This window comes from Melanostigma gelatinosum (genome assembly GCF_949748355.1).
Source record: "Melanostigma gelatinosum genome assembly, chromosome: 3".
Taxonomy (NCBI): Eukaryota; Metazoa; Chordata; class Actinopteri; order Perciformes; family Zoarcidae; genus Melanostigma; species Melanostigma gelatinosum.
In genome coordinates, this window is record NC_136636.1 from 20,877,043 (window position 1) to 20,897,199 (window position 20,157).

The 20,157-nt window shown below is 41.5% G+C and overlaps 2 protein-coding genes across 2 annotated transcripts in view; both read left to right on the top strand.

Annotated features, from left to right (window-relative positions):
* Positions 1–956: 956 nt before the first annotated feature.
* Positions 957–14,885, top strand: smarcd1 (SWI/SNF related BAF chromatin remodeling complex subunit D1; the record flags this gene model as incomplete). The annotated part of the gene is made up of 13 exons (XM_079265367.1): positions 957–1,142; positions 4,032–4,207; positions 5,309–5,351; positions 5,667–5,789; positions 6,307–6,429; positions 6,675–6,791; positions 7,159–7,260; positions 7,376–7,537; positions 10,340–10,437; positions 10,533–10,668; positions 11,090–11,212; positions 12,414–12,515; positions 13,561–14,885. 13 exons carry the CDS (start codon positions 957–959, stop codon positions 13,612–13,614), a joined length of 1,545 nt encoding a protein of 514 aa, XP_079121493.1. The 3' UTR covers positions 13,615–14,885.
* A 1,349-nt stretch (positions 14,886–16,234) lies between these two features.
* The window catches only part of gpd1b (glycerol-3-phosphate dehydrogenase 1b), a 4,553-nt gene continuing 630 nt past the window's right edge, over positions 16,235–20,157 (top strand). Inside the window, exons 1-7 of the mRNA XM_079296967.1 lie at positions 16,235–16,369; positions 17,750–17,927; positions 18,015–18,155; positions 18,279–18,417; positions 18,750–18,862; positions 19,563–19,799; positions 19,903–20,009. Coding sequence (XP_079153093.1) covers positions 16,326–16,369; positions 17,750–17,927; positions 18,015–18,155; positions 18,279–18,417; positions 18,750–18,862; positions 19,563–19,799; positions 19,903–20,009 — 959 coding nt within the window. The 5' untranslated portion in view covers positions 16,235–16,325. The remainder of the gene's footprint in view (positions 16,370–17,749; positions 17,928–18,014; positions 18,156–18,278; positions 18,418–18,749; positions 18,863–19,562; positions 19,800–19,902; positions 20,010–20,157) is intronic.

Below are 20,157 nucleotides of genomic sequence, written 5' to 3' on the forward strand. Positions count from 1 at the left end.
GAGGTTCTTTCTTCAGATGAAACGTTATATGATTATATGCACTTAGGAGGTCAACTAATACTGTTTCAGTTCAACAACCATCCCGTTTGGAGGTGCTGCGGTTGTGATTTAGATCACATAATAATCAAGGGAGCTGATTTACTTATTCATGAACCCCTGCTGTGTTGAAAGAAAATATGTCTGTGATTTTTGTGATATTCAGTAGGAGCACATGTGACTTTCAAGGCATTAACTGATCAATTAATTAAATAAAAGCTCCAAATATTCAAAGAATAGTGTTTTTATTATCAGGCATTTTGGTTGTGTGTTTGTTTAGTATCTTTCTGAATTGAATAAAAGAGAGATATTGCAATGTTTGTTTTTTACCTTTTTTTTCCAGATTTCATCATCATATTTTTTCCATTGACATTGATAGTTAAGATTGCATAGGTTCAAATTAACACTTTTATTTCATTATATCCCACATCTGATACACATTTCTTGTACACTTCTCTAGGAGCTCAAGATGCTGTTTCGTGGAATCAAGAAATCAAGTTTTCTTGCAGGCTGTGAACAGACCACATTTGCCAAAAAGAAAAAAAAGTGATTAAAGACCTGAGTATGTTCAGAAAATGTGCATACAGCAGAGTAGAAAGAACAATATTTTTCAAAGTATATATATATATATATGTAGTTATAGTATTGTAATACAAATAATATAAGTTGAATTTGTTCGAATATGAACTAGTTGATGATGTAATTTGTTACGAATGTGCTGTGGTTTATATTCAGTATCTTACTATATTTCAGGATCATGTTACTTTTGGGTATTTGACACCGTTTTAACGACTATAGTTGTACGGCAGTACCGCATACATCCAGCAGGGGGTGCTGGGGGATTGTCACCACCACCAAAGCTCTGTTCTCGTTCTCGCGATAGCTCCGTGCCTCTACCGGCGGCGACATTCAGAGAGGAGATGGCGGCCAAAGGGGGGTTTCAGTCAGCACCGACTGTTGGTGGCGGTGGAGCAATGGGACCCGGACCACCGGTACCGGGCGTAGGACCAGGCATGGGACCCGGGACTCCTTCTGGAAGGATGGTACCGTCGTCGGCCGTGCAGAACCACATGTACCGCTCCCCAATGCCCGGGCCTGGGTACCCGGTGAGATATCACTCCATCTTTGCTGCTGACGCGCTAGCCAGTCCGCTAGAACAAAGCCTCTTACCGCTGCTTTGTCACTAGCGGCTAACGGTAACCACCGACACCGGCCACAGCTCACTGGAGCTGGAGAAGTTCACACCCATCAGACGCGTTTAAAGAGTCGACTAACTCTTACTAGAGTCTGTTTGTTGTTTGAATTTGCTAACCCTCCCGCCCGCTAACATTATTCTGAGCTAGTTAGTCACGGTAGCCAATTAGCTTAGCCGGCTAACGTCGCTAGCATTAGCTGGTAACTGTGTTTCGCTCAGTTTACTTGCTGAAACATGATTCAAATATATTTTAAGTGGTTTCTAAACAGTGCCATGAAGGGAGCCTTTAATGATAAACGTCTAACTTTAGAAAGTTCAGGCTTTGCTTGAATTCAAAAGTTGGCTTTTATAGTTACTATGTCTGGTCCACTTTTGAATGAATCTGCTGCACGAAGCCTCAGTTTGTATCAGTGCAGATCCTTTCGTGTGTGCTTCACATTAACATTAGTCTGGTGTGTGCTTCACATTAACATTAGTCTGGTGTGTGCTTCACATTAACATTAGTCTGGTGTGTGCTTCACATTAACATTAGTCTGTTGTGTGCCACCCTGCAGAAGCAACGTCAGCGCCTTCCTTTGGTAAACTTGTGTCACCCGGCTTGTAAAGGTGTTACACAACAATAAGTGGACCCAGGTGGTTTATAAAAACTGTGTTAATCCCTTCGCATTAAACGTGTACACTTTTGTTTAAAGCAGTGTGATACATTGTTGATGATATAAGTCTGAATTTCAGCTCGTGTATTATATTTAACAATGGAGGCTGTAGCTACGAGCACAATGTTTAAACTATGTGAGACACTGAAAGGTTTGCCATGTTACTCATATCTGATATCTTTGATGTTTTTGTCGGGGTAAGGAGAAGAAACGATCAATTTGATCCCAGAATCAGGTCATCTGTACTGCGTTAGGCAGGCAACAAACCTTTCCCCATATGGAAAGAGACATTTTGAAGTCGTTAATATTTCTCAAAATGTGTAAGAGATATTTGGAAATGAGGTGAAATTGTTTTCTTCCAGTCTTTGGCACTCGGTGTGTCTGGCAGCGTTCCCATCATCAAAGCTGATTGTGAATACGTGAGGGTGAAGACCCCTGAGCATCCGTACATAAGTTTGTTTACCCTCCGGAAAACAAGTCATAGAATATTCATACAAAACTAAATTCCACATTGTGGGGCAATCCCCAAATATATGTAATCTGTCTATGCGCTTCATTCATTGTTGAATGCCTTTAGCATGATTATATAGACCTGAGTGGTTGTTATCGTAAAAGTATGATACAGTATGTTGAATTATGGAAGCTCCGTCTGATTGTTTCCAACTTGATCCAAACATTTCCAGTTTGTTGTAAAGTCCAAAAGTTAAAATGTATTGAAAAAAACAGATGGAATCATTTCCAAAATCTACAACATGTTGTTATTATTGAACAAACTATTCTCCTTCAGTCCACATATGTTTGTGTTTAGCCTTTCAAAAACATTTTCACTGCAGTCAAAAACATTTCTCTGTAGGCGCTTCAGATGTTACAAAGAGAGATCTGGTACAGCCTGAGTTGTTATCCTGTCATACATGCTGCTACTAAGTGATTTTTATAGATTTGTGAATCGACCCTGGCAGCAAATACCTTTTTTTTAGTAATCCAATCTGTGGCCCAGTGTATTTTCTAACAGTTCAGTACTAATTGTATCTGATATTGTCAGTGCAGAGGTAGTCTAAAGAGACATTTATCGTGTATACACGGTATTTGAAAAGTGTGCTGCCTAGCTACTGGCAACCTGAAACATAGTTTAGTGAAAGGATGTTACATCTTTTTTTCTCCAGCGTCCTTGACAGCTTTCACTCACACAAGCAGCTTTTCTCTACTCACTCGAAGCGGCTTAATACCCTGGATACTGCAGAAATCCAGTTGTTCAGCAAACCAAGGTTGTACCGATTCATATTATAAAGAGAACCAAATGATCGAAATTGCTGCTCCTCTGCCCACACTGCGCTGTGTGGAAAAGGCAGAGCCAACTCATCTAGCTTGTATTGTTGACAAGTCGATGTCCGTCACTCTTCCAGCCCCCCCCCCCCCCCCCCCCCACCACCACCACCACAAGCTGGAGAGAGGGTGTGTTTTTCCTTCATCTCACTCAGTTGTTGAACTTACTGCTGGAGGGAAAGCTGCAGTCAGTGATTTGTCATTTATCTCACCTGCACTCATGCAGTCAAATACACAGAGTCGCCTGTTTGAGTTCTTAGTGCTGGGCTTGGTGAGTTGGGATTTGTTCTGTATTAACTTGTTTGAAGGAGCCGGCATGCACGTTGTTCCCATCTCTTCTTGTAGGAGGAAAGTATGCGGATGTGATGATTTAAAAAGCAGGGTTTGTTTTTTCTGTAAACACTACAGAGCTGCTATTTGTTCTCTTGTACTTGAAAATGTCTTGTGCAAAATGGGTTTGGATCAGTTTTGAATGAATATGAATAGATTAGCATCAGGGCTCTGCAGAATGTGTTACAGTTATTACTGATGAGCAAGATTGGTGGAAGGTTTGTAGGATTGATGATTTCTCTGATTTTCATAAGCATGGCAGCCTTCTTATAAAGTGCTCTCGTATAATTACAATGCCTTTGATTATGGGACAAAAAACATAACAGTAAACAGTGAAAAATGGCTGTCGGAATTTGCAATGCCCAATGTGCTTAACAGAATATATTCTATTTATAGTACTTTAATGTAAGGCAAGGAAAACGCACGTTTGAGAAGCTAAAAACCATCCATTTCTTTTCAATTCTGAAAAATAATTTCCCCTATATTCTATGCAGAGACCAGGCATGCCTCCATCCAGCCGCATGACCCCACAAGGACCAGCCATGGGCCCCCCAGGATACGGCAACAGCCCCGTGTCTCGTCCTGTGATGCCCGGCGTAATGGACCCGTCTCGCAAGAGGCCCGCCCCCCAACAGATCCAGCAGGTTCAGCAGCAGAACCGTAACCAGCAGTAAGTCATCCCGACCCATACAGAAGATCAATATTCACAGCTTTGCTTTTATTATGGGCTTTCTTTTGTATTAAATGGAGTAAAAAAATAGTGTTTTGATTGTGAATACGCTCTGCAGCCGCCCACTCCGCCAGGCACGCCATCCTGCACTCCTCCACTGCTTCATCACTGTCATCCAAAACCATGTTTCTGAATATAATCTGTCTACTCTCACAGATTGAAGAAACGGGGACTTTTCTTAATGGAAATAGTTATTTTTTATAAAGAAATGCTTTGATCGGAGTGATTTGGCCTCATTAAATGTCCTTAAACTTACAAAAAGATTCATCGGTGTTGAGATGAAATGATGAATTGAAAAGACTGAAATTTAGTTGGCAACTATTTTGATCTCATCTGATCTCTTCTTGAGCAAAATCACAAACATCCGGTGGCTTCAGCCTCTCAAATATGAGGGTTTGCTGCTTGTCTCTGTTGTATATAAATGCACATTGAATATTTTTGGGTCTTGTCTCGTTCGTTTATCAAAATAAGCGATTTAAATACATTATTGTGGCTTTAGTGCAAAGGAAAGTCATAATATCCCTATTTCTGATATTTTATTGAAACAATTATAACATTCATTGAGAAAATAATCAATAGCCCTGTTATTGATATTTATATGTAATGTATTTGATAGATTCAAAGGGATGCACAGCAAAATGCAGTTGCAGCACATCTGTTACACAAACAAAACCAGAACAGTAGTGCCTCCCATAGTGTATGTTTTGAATTTGCACCAGGAGGAATATAAACGGCAGCAACAAAAAACAAGTCTCTGGGCAGAAAATATGTTTAACATAAAAACTAACATCAGGAAAACACTGTTCCCAGTTGTTCTTTGACTTTGAGCTTTGATGCCCACGTTTCCTCTTCCGGTGCTGCTGAATGTGCTCTCTCATATGCCGTGATTGATGATACTAACTGCCCACGTTAAGGTAAAGCTGTATTCTACATTTAGTTTTGAACCTGTGTGATCACACTTATTCCGATTATTTTAATCCAGCACTGCTCCTCTTTGACTCGCATTCAAACTTATCTTGTTTGAATAATTTGTTTTTACAGCACAAAGAAGAAGAAGATGGCTGATAAAATTCTACCTCAGAGGGTGAGTGTTATTCAAACAGCAGTCCATGGAAATCCATTGATCCTGACCTTCATTGTGTCGGAGAGATTACAATTACTCGTCCATTCATATTTTAATTGAGGGGGCTTTGTTTAAAGTACTACAAGTGCAAGTGCTGTAAACAACTAAGATGACTTATTTGTAGCGGTGCAACGGATCATAAAACTCATGGTTCACACTTTTTAAATGATTATGGAATAAAAGATTGTATTTCTATTGATAAAAACAAATACTGTAATTAGTTTGAATGATGCTTGTGTAAACAGCTGGTCACCAGTGTGTTTCGTTGTGTCCTAGATCAGGGAACTGGTCCCAGAGTCTCAGGCTTACATGGATCTGCTGGCTTTTGAGAGGAAGCTGGATCAGACCATCATGCGCAAGAGGCTGGACATTCAGGAGGCCCTCAAGAGGCCCATTAAGGTACGGATCAAATACAGTCTGCACTCCTGGAACCCCTCAATCACTCCGCTTCAGACCTGAAATTAATTACAAAGCCGTTCAGACCCCCAGAGTCCTCCATCCACCCCCATAACTGCACATTTACCACACAATTGATGTAATTCAGTGAAGGCATGTAAAAATGCCCACAGCGCTCTGAGTTCAGACGTATCACTGGTTACCGTGTAAAGGTGGATTTGTTTATTGCTCTTGAACCAGGCTTTAATTCGTATGGATTTTTGAAGTTAAAGATTTCTGGTTTTTATGTGGCAGTGTATCAAACAATACGTACATTGTTAGGTGGACAACATGCCGAGCAGATGTCCTCTCGGTGTCCGCCTTCAGCAGACTAATACATTGATTTAATCCTAAATTAAGCAGCACGCTATCTTATCTTTCCTTGTTTGTGCACATGTGCTGATTATCGGTGTAGATAACAAGTTAGTGTTGAGTGAATGATAGACCCCTCAATTTAAAGTTTGTTTTGATTGTTTTCCAGCAAAAGAGAAAGCTTCGGATCTTCATATCGAACACCTTTAACCCCTCAAAGCCAGACGCCGAGGACGGAGAAGGCACGGTCTCATCGTGGGAGCTACGTGTTGAGGGGCGTCTGCTGGAAGATGTAAGCTTCATCATTGAAACGTATTGGTTTATATGAATGTCTTCTGTGTGTACAGTTTTGGATATGAGTTAACATGTAAGCTGCTTGAACAGTAGTTTACATTTATTCCAGAGCGCTGCTTATATAACCAACCACATTGAGCCAAAACTATGAAACAAAAAGTCTTTATACTTAAAGTTCTGATGTTTTACACAGATTATGATTTCAATTGTATTTCCACTTTATGTAACTTATTTGCTTTGCAGACGGCTGTGTCCAAGTATGAAGCCACCAAACAGAAGCGGAAGTTCTCCTCTTTCTTCAAGTCTCTGGTGATCGAGTTGGACAAGGACCTGTACGGTCCAGATAATCACCTTGTGGAAGTAAGAGTTTATTATGTGCACCCTAATACACAAGCAGGTATTTACCCAGTTATCCCCTTTAATTATGAAAAGAGCATTCACTGTTTGTCTGTCTTTTTTCTGCTCTTAAATTTGCATCTAGCTCGCTCTAGGTGACCTCTTAATTTGACCAACAATCCAAAACCCAAAGATATTCTGTGACGATCATTTAAGACAGAAAATGCAGGAAATCTCACGTTTTATATCCTTAAATCATCTAAAATGTGGATAAATCAATTATCAAAATAGTTGCCAACTAATCATTTCAGCTCTAGTTAAACCCAGTAAATACTTGTGTGTATAAATACGATGTATAAATACTGAACAAATGTTTGAAATGTTATTTTAGTGGCACAGGACTGCCACCACCCAGGAGACGGATGGTTTCCAGGTGAAGAGGCCCGGTGATGTGGGTGTTCGCTGCACCGTCCTGCTCATGCTCGACTACCAGGTAAAGACATGCTCGGGGTTTACTCCACCTCTCAGAGGGACCTGTGATTCAAGTGCTTTTCAAACCTTTAGTTGTTGGCTTCATATCAAACCAATCTTTCTTGTGTACCAAACAGCCCCCTCAGTTCAAGCTGGACCCCCGGTTGGCTCGCATGCTGGGTATCCACACCCAGACCAGACCGGTCATCATTCAGGCTCTGTGGCAGTACGTCAAGACCCACAAGCTCCAAGACCCTCATGAGCGCGAGTTCATCAACTGTGACAAATACCTGCAGCAGGTGAGTCGAGTCCTTTCAGTAACATACCGCACCTTAAACTTCTGTGACGCATTTTGTGATTTAGAAACGCACCAAAAGATAAACCTGATAAATACAAACTGTGGCCGCTGTATGAAGCTGGAATTAGCGACAGCCGCATAGTTGTCCCGGTTTAATGGTGCTCTTGATGTTGTGCAGTCCGTCTCTCTACCTGTCCCGCTGTCCTTGTATGGACTCTCTTCTCTCTGGCTCACTGACTGGTTTCCAGTGCTTTTCTTTCTGCTGGGCCAAGATGAACAGAGGATTGTGGAAAGCTAATGGTGAATTCTTACAAAGTGAAGGAACAAAATCAATTTGCTGGTTAGCTTAGAGCTTCTTGTGATTTGTAATGAAGTAAAGATGGAATAGAGCCATCAATTTAAAAGATCAGGTTTGCTTTATTTTACCCTTGTATGCACGCTATCAGTAAACATTCTCACTAGTGGTGTCACGGATCGATCCGTGATCCGTTCGGATCACCCCTCACGGTTCGGATCACTCGTGAACCGCGGATCAATCGAGTATTTCTTTTTTTTTTTACAGTGTAATCATCATAGTGTGTAAAGTTATACTGCTGCTGTTCCTTTTCAAGTAACAAGTCCCCGAATATCAATGCAGAGTGTCAGTGAACAGATATAAAGCAGTAGTGTGTTCACGTGAACGGAGCAGCTTAGAAGCATTTAACGGTGAAGTCATGGCGAGCGGAGGAACGTCAGAAGCCGCGGCGTCATTTAAGTCGCAACTTTGGGAACATTTTGTCTTCCCTGTAACGTATAATGACGGATGAGGGTGGTGGACAAAGCGTTACGGTATGTAGGCGTTATTTAAAGAGAGAGACACGCGACAACGGCAAAACATCGGGCATGTCAGCGACGGGGGACACTCCGTTGTAGAAAACAAAGGATTTCTAAATCTGGTTAAAATGCTTGAGCCACGCTACGAAGTCCACTCGCGCACCCACTTCAGTGTGAAGCTGTTCCAGACCTCTATGAGAAGGACAAGACTGCAGAGACTGCTTTCACCACGGCGGAGTGATTCATAGTCCGGTGCTGTAGACACGCCCCCTCTGTGAGTCACACAGACACACACCTGGGGCAGGTGCTGTAGACACGCCCCCTCTGTGAGAGTCACACAGACACACACCTGGTTCAGGTGCTGACAGAAGCATCAGAGTGAAGCTAGACAGGCCCAATAATATTCCAGTCACCACAGAAAGGTCGACCCTCTCACCAGACAATGGAGATATTCTCATCTTTTTGAAAATAATGTCACAGTAATGGTAAACATTATTGTGTATTTGAATGGCATAACCTGACAGGAAGTAAACACAGACCAAGTTGTTGCTGAGCAGTTCAGTTCAGTGTAAACAGTGGAAGCTAGCTCACTGGCTGTTTCTTTCTTTCAATGTTGATGAAAGGACGAGGATATCAACATACCTCATGTTGCACTTAACAGAATTCTTGAATGTATTATTTTTATTTATTTATTTCCTTTTGTTTCAAATTGGACATCTTCAATATTTTTGTTTTCATGTAAGACTATAGCCCAAAGTTCTTTGCTTTAAGTGTTCTTGAAGTTCTTTAATTAATAAATGGAAAGCAAAGTTATGTTTGTCTCCTCCCCTTTTCTTTGTTGATCCGAAAAATGATCCGAACCGTGACTCCTGAACCGTGATCCCAACCGAACCGTGAGGTTTGTGATCCGTGACACCCCTAATTCTCACACGTCTTAGTAGCGGAGGCGAACATGCGCTAGGACAAAAGAGTGGGTTATTGCAACTGTTTGCACAGAGGTGGGGTTGGTTCAAGCTATACACCTGTTACTGTGAAAATAAACATTAAATAGATCAAATAACTCTCACATTAGAGGCATAGTTAGGTTATATGTGAGTGATTAATGAAGAAATTCATTTTGAATACTTTTGTCGTCTTTTGTAGGGTTTTCTTTTCAAAACAAACGCAAGCATACACGGAAGTTCAGCGCGCTCTGCCTTTGAACTCAAACCTGCCCCAGGGCTCGAGCCTTTAGGCCAAATAGAACACATTTTGAATATATTGACATTAATAAAGCAAAGCAAACGGTTTCTCTGAAACCCCCAATTGTTTGACAAAAGACTGAAAGACAATTCTTTGATTTTATTTCGTCTCTTGATGTCTAAATAGTATTTGCTACGTTTGAATGGAAAGAGGCACATTTTTGCTTTAACTTATCATTAAGAAGTACATCTAGAAAGCACTATTTGAATGTAAGGGCTATAGAATAATAAAACCATCTGCATTTAGATTAGTTCGCTTTAAGCCTCTCTTTCACTCAGGCCCTCTGTCTGCCACCGGGGAAATGAAGGCTCAATCACAGAGGTGTGTCCACCACTGGAATAACCAAAACAGAGGCAGCGTCGTGCTTTTGTTTTCCTCGGGAGCTTTCGGTAGCTATCTCCAGTTACCAAAAGTACAACCAAAGGAAGTGTGGAAAACAAAATGCACTGTGTGGCCAATTTTTTCCCAATGAAAGTTGCGAGCACTCGCTCCAAAAGTCATCCGATGCTGTCATACGCTTATTTTCTTATCGATTGCTTCAATGTGAATATATTTGCACAAAGCTTCGTGGTTGTTTGGTAGTGTCTGTAGACTGTGATTGTGCAGTGCTGGGAATGATTTCTTTAAATGTGTTTCTTGTTTTTTGCCTGATCGGTCTGAGTAATGCCGCTTATTAATATGTCTAGTTTTGCTCATTTCTAGTCGTAGGCTCTGACAAAAGAACGGGGTGTTGGTTTCATTTGTGCAGATTTTTGAGACTCAGCGAATGAAGTTCTCCGAGATCCCGCAGCGCTTGCATGCACTCCTGATGCCCCCAGAGCCAATCATCATCAACCATGTGATCAGGTAACCACAGTGATGAATTAGGTTCTGTTCTTAAAGTTGTGTTCTGGCTAATCTCCACATACGACGAGAACTAAATGTGCGGTCTCCTGTTGTAGCGTTGACCCTAATGACCAAAAGAAGACCGCCTGCTACGACATTGACGTGGAGGTGGACGACACGCTGAAGACCCAGATGAACTCCTTCCTGCTCTCCACGGCCAGTCAGCAGGAAATAGCAGGACTGGACAACAAGGTACAACAGAGTTTAGACGAACGTTAGCATTGCCGGGATGGCTGTAATCACGTTGATAAGGCGCGGAGCCATTCCTCCTGTGACGTCTTTTGTTCTGAGTCAACATTGTAAATACAGAGAGCTTGTTTATAGTTAATCGGCGGCATTCATGTTGACTTTATTTTGGGTACGGTGACCATTACTGATACACACCCGCTTCCTGCCGGCCTCATATCAGAACCGTAGCGTCTTGGTTTTCTCTGTATTGTCTTCTAATAAAATAAAACTGCTCATGTCAGGAATACTTGCTATAAAATGGTTATTCAGGAAACTCCTGTCCCGTCCCCCCCCCCCTTTTGTTTCCTGTGTCAGCGATGTTCCATTTAATTAATGCCGTATTAATTACTTTAAATTGATGACTCGTCTCTTTAATTCTTCTCAGATCCATGAAACCATTGAGACCATTAACCAGCTGAAGACACAGAGAGAGTTCATGTTGAATTTTGCCAGAGATCCTCAGGGCTTCATCAACGACTGGCTGCAGTCGCAGTGCAGAGACCTCAAGGTGAGTCCGTCCGTCACAACTGAGTCCTCGAGGCACTTAAAGCTTGTTTATCTGTGGTCTCCTATCTCAGCAGATACCAAACAAACACATCCACCATATGCAGTATATCACAGCTGTTTTGCATGCAGCTAGCATCCCTAAAGCTTTTGTCAGTCAGACCCGTGAGCATGCTGCCGTTTGGCCTCAATGTTCAGCAATTCAGAGAGAAATCCATCATTGATAAGAAGAAGAGGCAACATGAGTCTGTCCACCGACATTAGCGTCAATAGATCTCAGCCAAAAGACTTTCAATGTTTTGAGTAAATGTGATTTACTGCTACTGTTGTAGCCCCATCTACCTTCCTAATATTCACTTTCTCCATAGTGCAATTTCACTCTCACTGTTATCTGTACACACGGCATGATGTCATGATTATTTATCCCATCCTAGAGGAAACTTCCCTTCTGCCTGGAGACTTATTCCTTCTTTGATTTCAAGGTCATCCTGTACGGATCTGTGAAGCCCATTGAGGCAACTTTGTGATTTGGGTTCTTTAAATTGACAATCTATAATTTAAAAAAAACCATCTCTAATGCAGCACATTGTGTTGGCGTTTCAACAAAACATTGGGAAACGGAAGCAGACTGAGAAAGTGGATACAAGAAAAATAAACTTCTGCAGTGTTTAAAGTCACAGATGCATGATAAGTACTCAGTGTCTCAGAGGGAAACACTAAAACTACAGACACACACTTGACATGTAAAATATCCGAAAAAAGGAACATCAAAAACAACAGTTATAAACAGGCCCTCTGGTACCGTATATCTAAGCGTGGTTCGTTTTAAGGTTCTGTGAGTTCATGTTTGAGGTTAATACTATTTGTTCTTCTGGGGGTTTACTATGGGAAGAGAGGACTTTATTACATATAAGTACGTGACGTCGTGCTCTCTCTCACGCTGCTCACTCAGCTGTAACACAGGATCGCAAAGTCTAAATACGAGCGTGAAACATTTAATAACACGTCCGCTGAGTGAGCCCATTATCTGCTGACCGGCTGTCAACCACCTGCAGTGTTTGTTCAGCCGAGTCTCTGTGAAATTTAACTAATTAATTTCAAAGCTCGACAGCCAACCTGGTGCTCTTGCGACGATACGTTCGTCTCCGCTGCGGTCAGCGTTTGATAGATGTGTAAATGTGTCTCTTCTCTATTTACCGGTACAGACCATGACAGATGTGGTAGCAAACCCAGAAGAAGAGCGGAGAGCAGAGTTTTACTACCAGCCGTGGGCTCAGGAGGCGGTCTGTCGCTACTTCTACTCCAAGGTAATCCACTTTGTTCCTCCTCCTACACTTTGGATTTCTTTATTTCTTCTTTGGTCCTAACTGAATTATCTCAACAACTGTATTATGAAACTGCATGACATGTTGATGACGTTCATGTTCCCCAGAGGCTGAATCCTTTCAACTCTAGTGAACCCCTGACTTTTCCTCTAGCGCCGCAGTGTTTCGTGAAAACAACTATTTGATAGGTTGCCATGAAATTCGGTTCAGACATTAACGGTGATTTTGTTTTTTTTTGCCTAAAAGAAATGGCTCCAAAAAAAATTGAACTGGTTGGACTTGAAGCGAAAATTCGCCAATTCATTTTTATATGAATGCACAATAAGTGCTGATGGTAAATGTAGTCCACTGAAAAAATAAGTGTTATATTGACCGAGTTAGCTGATCCCTCCCGCAGTGGAGCCATTTACCAGAATGCATTGCATGCGAGCAGCAGGTTTGCTCAGTTTTCTGCAGGATCCCCACCGGCACAATCCTCCCCGCTGTAGCCTCGAGCGGCCTCTCTGCGGCTGAAAAAATAAATAAAATCATTGGCCATGACATCCTCTGCACTCACATGTTGGGAAGCCATTTTCCACTGTTGGAAAAGTAAAACAAGCAAAGAGAACGAGGAAGTTTAGTTCTCTTATAAAGTGATGAATGCCCATTATTTCCAGAGCCACGGTGACAGCAGTAGTTATTGTTTCCAACAAACAATCCAAAACCCAAACATATTCAATGTACTAACACTTACCACGAAGACAAGCAGCAAATCCTCACCTTTGACGAGCTGAATGCGGAGAATGTTTGTCATTTCTAATTACTAAAACAATAAATCACTAATCAATCACTAGTTTTTCTGTTAATCAACTTCATCTTGAGTGCAAATCAACTGTTTGAATGCTAACACTAAACTAAGATGGTGGAAAGGATCAATGTGTCTTCTTAACATCAGCCTGTTGGCATGGACAACCACTCATGGCCATTGTTGACCTTTTTATCATCGCATTGTCTTCTGCTGATTGAATCTTTTCTTCGTGTGTTTCAGGTCCAGCAGAGGCGACAGGAGCTGGAGACGGCGCTCGGCATCAGGAACACCTGAAGAGATTCATCCACGCAGACGACCGACGTGCGAGCGTGTGCGGGATGTTCAAAATGAATTCCTCCGAGAGTTTTCTAACCGGCTTGGAGAGACATAGATACTAGATGGCTTTACCGTTATATAGGATCTCCTTTTTTGTTTTTGTTTGTTTTGTTTAAGTTCTCCCTGCAGCTCGACTACTGTTGCAGTGTGATTGCTATTTCCACTTTTCCACACCAGAGCTGCAATGTATTTTCGCTTGCATGTCTAAAGCCTTACCTGGAAGCATTCCTCTCATTTTGATACATTGTGCCCACGCAGGAGTACAGATCGTACCCAAATGAAAAAGCAGAGGTCAGCTTTTAATGTGGTCTGTCCCTGAATCTAAAAATATCTTCAATCAGCCGGAATGTGTTGATTCTGCCTTGACTCTCTGTTCCCCCTTTTTTGGGGAAAGTAAATTTACATTTTACTCTCCCAACTCGGCCCCCCCTGGATGCTTGCCCATTCAGTTAGATATCGATAGTTTGTAATCAATGGCCACTTTGTTGGCTGTTCATGTGTCACTTTGTCTTAAGCTCTCGTTGGTTCGTTTTGACAGTTTGTGCCAGTCTGGTGTACGAGAGAGAGCTCAATCATGGCAAGATCTACATCTTTTGTTGAGGATGCCATTTATTATGAAGTTTTCCCCTTTTTTTCTTTTTTTGTTATCAATGATTCTTGTTTTAAAAGTATGTATTTTGTCAGTACTTGTCTTGTTAGCTAGTACAGATTATCAAGGAAGTAGCTAGTATGAGTACCTCTAGTCTCTATAGTTTTGTAAATACTGAGCAGGAAAAAAACCTGAAGATGGATGTGAAGTAAAATTGTATCTTATCCTGGCAGATGTTTTTCTTAACTTTTCTTTTTGTCAACGCTCAGCTAGTTGAAGCAGTATTTATATTATTAATCAGCCCTCGCTGTCGCAGCACGAGTTGCTGCTCTGCGGGGCGAGATGTACACGACACTCATGTCGCCTGCGAGCTGCGAAGAGTTAAATATTCTGCTTATAGTTTTGTGTATTTTTGATTATGTGCAGAGAAGCCATACACAGTGGAACAAGAGTTAAGGAGTTGTAGCTTCTTTGTCCGCTGGCTGAAGACTTTACACCTTGTTGAGTTGAATAGTTGTCGTTTCCCCGTCGAAGTTTAAAGATGAGTGTCCTGGCTGAAACTTTAGCGTGCATTTAATTAATGAATTCCAAGAATACACTAATGTGGGTTTGGGCAGGTACATGATTCGAAACATGTGGTGGGAACCTCTGGGGGGGGGGGGGGGGGGGGCGCGGCGGCGGCGGCTGTAGTAATATTTTAATCTGCAGACTTTTTCATGGACCAAACCTATTTTTCTGTATGTTCTTATGTTATAATAAAGGATATGTAAAATGTACATGTCTGACAGTGATTGTTTTTTACCTCTACACAATGAACACTCTAATCTAATATTCCTGTATGGATTACAATTGGACTGCAAATGTTATTTTTTATCATTTGTGTGTCTATAAATGTAGCTTTCTTTCATTTTAAAATGTCAGTGAGAAGTTAAAGATGCTCACAAAACCCTGTTAGATGTGCTGTTTGGTTCTAACAGTCCCAATGAACCCACATGTTCCCTCACATGAGACAACGTAACCAGCAATCTGTGGTAGAGGAAGTACTTCCGATCTTCACCAGTACAACAATGTTAAAGTATTTAATTACAAGTAAGTCTAATATTAAAGACACCATCTGAGATTGTTTAGAGAGGAAATCTCTTTAGCTGTAACTGCTAACAGCTCAACGATCCAAAGCAAACACCCAAATTAGACTCTGCTTTTTGTTATTAAGAGGTGCCAAGCCATAACTCTTGGAAAGCATGGTTTAAATGTTCTCCGTTGCATTTTATTTTAATAGCTTTTTTTAATGTTTCATATAAAATGTCAGACAAATATAGTGGAGTAAAATGTGCATTTTGCTCTGAAACGTAGTGAAGCAGAAGTAAAGTAGCCTATCATGAAATGGAAATACTCAAGTAAAGTACAAGTACCTCAAAATTGAACTACAGTACTTCAATGATTAATTTTCACCACAGGATTTCACACTTGTACCTGAAAAATGTTTGGTATTTGCATTTGAAAAAACATCTTAATTGTTTATCATTTTCTGTTGATCGATTAATTACCATTATCGTTTGAGCTAAAGTTTATTTGAGGGACCAACATTTACACTTATTGTCTATGATAAGAATGCTTGACCTTAATAATAGAACAGCCCTGCTAATCTTTTAATTGCACATAAATCATTTTACTGGCCGGAGGAAATCAAAAGAAGTGGCTTTGGTGGGTTTTTTTTTATTATTATGAGATATACATATAGCGTTACAAACGTTTTTTTACTGCTACCATCACAATAACATGGAGGGTGATCCATAGGTTTGACCAATACAATTAAAAATAATTTTGTATTATTATGAAAGTGTAAGAGTATTTTCTTTCTTTCCTTAATTAAACAGGCAGAAACAATAGAGTCGTGAACTCTCCTGTTGCTTCTGTGTGAGAGTAAACGAGAGAGAGAGAGAGTTTGTCCCACGGAGCAGACCAACCGGCGGGAGAGGGTGTGTCTGAGCCTCAGCGTGTCCGATATAAATGCACTTTGTCCCGCTGCAGCCTGTGTCTTCGCACAGGCAGCAGCTCCGTCTGGAAAGTCAAGCACATAATGGCAGCGCCGAAGAAGATCTGTGTGATCGGCTCTGGTAACTGGTGAGTGAAGGGTTTGAAGATGGCTGAATTGTTGAGTGTTCTAAATAGAGCAGCCTGTCAGTTGTGCGCTATTTTAAGTTCATACTCATCATCAAGGTATTTTTGTTCTCTGGATTAGGCTGTGTGTGTGTGTGTGTGTGTGTGTGTGTGTGTGTGTGTGTGTGTGTGTGTGTGTGTGAGAGAGTGATGTCTTAAAGTTGGCAAACTTTGGAAGAAAATAAAGGCAACGTTAACCTAATCTGTTAACGGCAGATACATAATGCATAAAGTTCATAAACTGCAGAGTGGAGGTCTGCTGACACTGACTGTCGCATGACCTTTGACCCTTCAACACCCCCACAATCTTTATTAAAGAACCAGCTCTTTCAATATTCAGCAGTATTTGTGCTGAATCGGCCTTCGTGCGTTGTTGACATCACTCGGCCTGCATGACATTTAGTCCAGTCTGTGGAGGAGGAAGTATTCAGATGATAAAATACAAAAGATACTTAAAGTAGCAATACCACAATGTATGTATTATTATCAGCAGCATGTAACCAAAGTATTAGAACTAATACAAATACTAAATATAGTGTAGTGGCTCTTTTTAGTATATATATACATTATTATCATGATTATTGATGCATTAATATGTAAGAAGTATTTCAATGCTGTAGCTGGTTGAGAGAGAGAGGTTATATACATTTTGCAAGTTTAATCTATAACAATCCATCATGTGTTGTGAAGTTATAAAGTAGCATAGAATGGAAATACTCAAGTGAAGTACAAGTACCTTAAAACTGTGAAGTACTTGACTGAGATCAGTTGTGAAAGGTCAATGGTAATAGTGTTGATATGTAATCTTACAAAGGGATTTCTCCCGGCTCTTAGCCCATGTTATGAAGACATTCAATAGCCTGGTATGTAATGAGACACTCCTCATGCCAAAATAATGGTCCTCTGGTATTCTCTTTCTTTTACCTGTGGTGTTATTCTTGTCTGGTAAAGAATCTGAAAAACAATTCAAGTCATGTGACACTAAATATCTGAATTACAATGGTCCTGTGTCACAAGTCCTTTTGACATCTGCTCACCATTAGGAGATTCACTACTGCATTTATTATTAGTCATGAGACATCTAAAATCAATTTTCATATGTTTAAGTTGTGTTTCTTACACACAGTGGTCAGTGTATGACCCCCTTAATACCAGCAACAGTTGAGGCATTTTTTTCTATGAATCAAGTATCACTGCAGCACCAGGCCAGAGTATGAAATCCATTCAAATCCATGTTTAAATTACATTTCACAGAAAAAAAACAGAGGACATTTAACCTTTTTTTGGGTAACCAGCTGCTGTCTCAGAACCAGTATGGTCATTTGTGTGTCTCCATGTCCACAGGGGCTCTGCCATTGCCAAGATTGTGGGCGCCAACGCAGCCAAGTATGACAAGTTCGACACCACAGTGAACATGTGGGTGTTTGAAGAGACGGTCAACGGCCGTAAACTCACAGATATCATCAACACGGACCATGAAAATGTGAAATATCTGCCCGGCCACAAGCTGCCCCCCAACGTGGTGAGCATGAAAACACTCTTTGGTGGCTTCAGTGACTGTCTGGTGTTGTGACTGAACTTCCCTCCTTGTTTCCTCTCTCCTCGTCAGTTGGCCGTTCCAGACTTGGTCGAGTCTGTGAAAGGAGCCGACATCCTGATCTTCGTGGTGCCTCACCAGTTCATTGTGAGATTGTGTGACACCATTAAAGACCACATCAAGAAGGATGCTGTAGGAATGTCTCTCATCAAGGTTACATTTTTCTTATATTTAGAATTTGTACAGTACCATAACGGCACAGGAATCTCACAGTGCACGAAAGAAGTAATGATGCAAGGGGATTTTTTTGTGTGTGTATTTTGCGGTCTGCTCCAGGGTGTGGATGCGAGTCCAGAGGGCCTGAAGCTGATCTCTGAGGTCATCCGAGGGAAGCTGGGCATCACTGTGACCGTCCTCATGGGAGCAAACATCGCCAACGAGGTCGCAGAGGAGAAGTTTTGTGAAACAACAATCGGTACGGACGACAAATAGACATTTGATGCCTCTAACTAAGGGGACATTTGTTTCTTAGAAATCATTTGCTACGAAAGTAAAACATAGTACTGGTTTGGTTTAATCTGAATGCAATGCGTACAGGATACAAACATAATTTATTCTTACTGTACTAGATGTGTACGGCTATTTTGAGTGTGGCTCCAGCTGTAGTTGAGGAGGACATGACTGGATGACTTTTGACAAATCAATAACTCACAGTATGATTGATCAAAATGATGAACATCTTGTATCTTATATTGGTCTTTTCCACTCATTTATTTATCACATGATCACATGTTTTTTTGGACACAGGGTGCAAAGACAAGGCTTTCGGGCCCATGCTGAAGGAGCTGATGCAGACCACCAACTTCCGTGTGACTGTGGTGGAGGAGTCTGACGTGGTGGAGATCTGCGGGGCGCTCAAGGTCGGCTTCTCTCCTCCTTCAAAAACGAATTGACTCCTTTTTATTTTCACCGCCGTCTGAGCGCCAGCAAAACTGCCAATGTCATATCTGTGCTTAAGCTCTTCAGAATACACACAAGATGTAATGGGTGAGAAATACGGCGCGGTCAAAAGAATTCCAGTTGCTACAACGCTTTTGTGGCTTAATATTTCTCCACATCTACGGATATTTCTCTTCAAATCCACCATTTGCTGAGACGTCTGTAATCATTCGGACATCTTTTATACTGCTGCATTTAAAACCTTGTTGGAGAAAACATTGAAACACCATCTTAAAGAGATGCATCTGCTCGTTTTGCAGGATGTGTGTTTTGTGGGGCTACTGTGGCTCAGTAGTGAAGCGGGGTCGGCAATCAGAGGATCGGCGGTTCGATCCCCAGCTTCTCTAGTCCATGTCGATGTGTCCTTGACACTTAACCCCACATTTTCCCGTAGGCTGTGCCTTGCCATTAGTGTATGAACGGGTGTGAATGGGTGAGTGATGACGCATAGTGTTAAAGCTTTGAGTGGTCGGAATACTAGAAGAGTGCTCTACAAGTACAAGTCTATTCACTTGATCTATGCCGAGGCACTACTTTCTCATCACAACAGTGGCATTCCTCAAAGCATTAGCACCACCATCCAACAATAACAGCAGCGTCTCCTCTCTCTGTGTGCTGCAGAACATTGTAGCAGTGGGAGCAGGTTTCTGTGATGGCCTGGGCTTCGGCGACAACACCAAGGCGGCCGTGATCCGCCTCGGCCTGATGGAGATGATCGCCTTCGCCAGGGTCTTCTGCACTAACTGCCAGGTCTCCCCCGCCACCTTCCTGGAGAGCTGCGGCATCGCTGACCTCATCACGACCTGCTATGGCGGACGCAACCGCAAGATCGGGGAGGCCTTCGCCAAAACAGGCAAAGTACGAAGAAAACAAATTTGTCCCCCTCTGTGTCACTTCTTATGAAAGCCATGACGACGTAACATCACACACTAAAACGACCCTGAACATCTCTTTGTTGTAGACCATTGAGCAGTTAGAAAACGAGCTGCTCAACGGTCAGAAGCTTCAAGGTCCAGCGACTGCATTCGAGGTCCATCAAATCTTGAAACATAAAAACATGGTAGAAAAGTAAGTGTGTCTTCTATTTCATTAAGAGGATCTTAATTTATTACTGATAATGTGTTGGTTTATGCTGAGTTCATTTCAATTTGGTATCTTTAGATAGTACAATTTGAATGTCATGGTGTGCAAAAAAACCCATTAAACATTCAAAGAC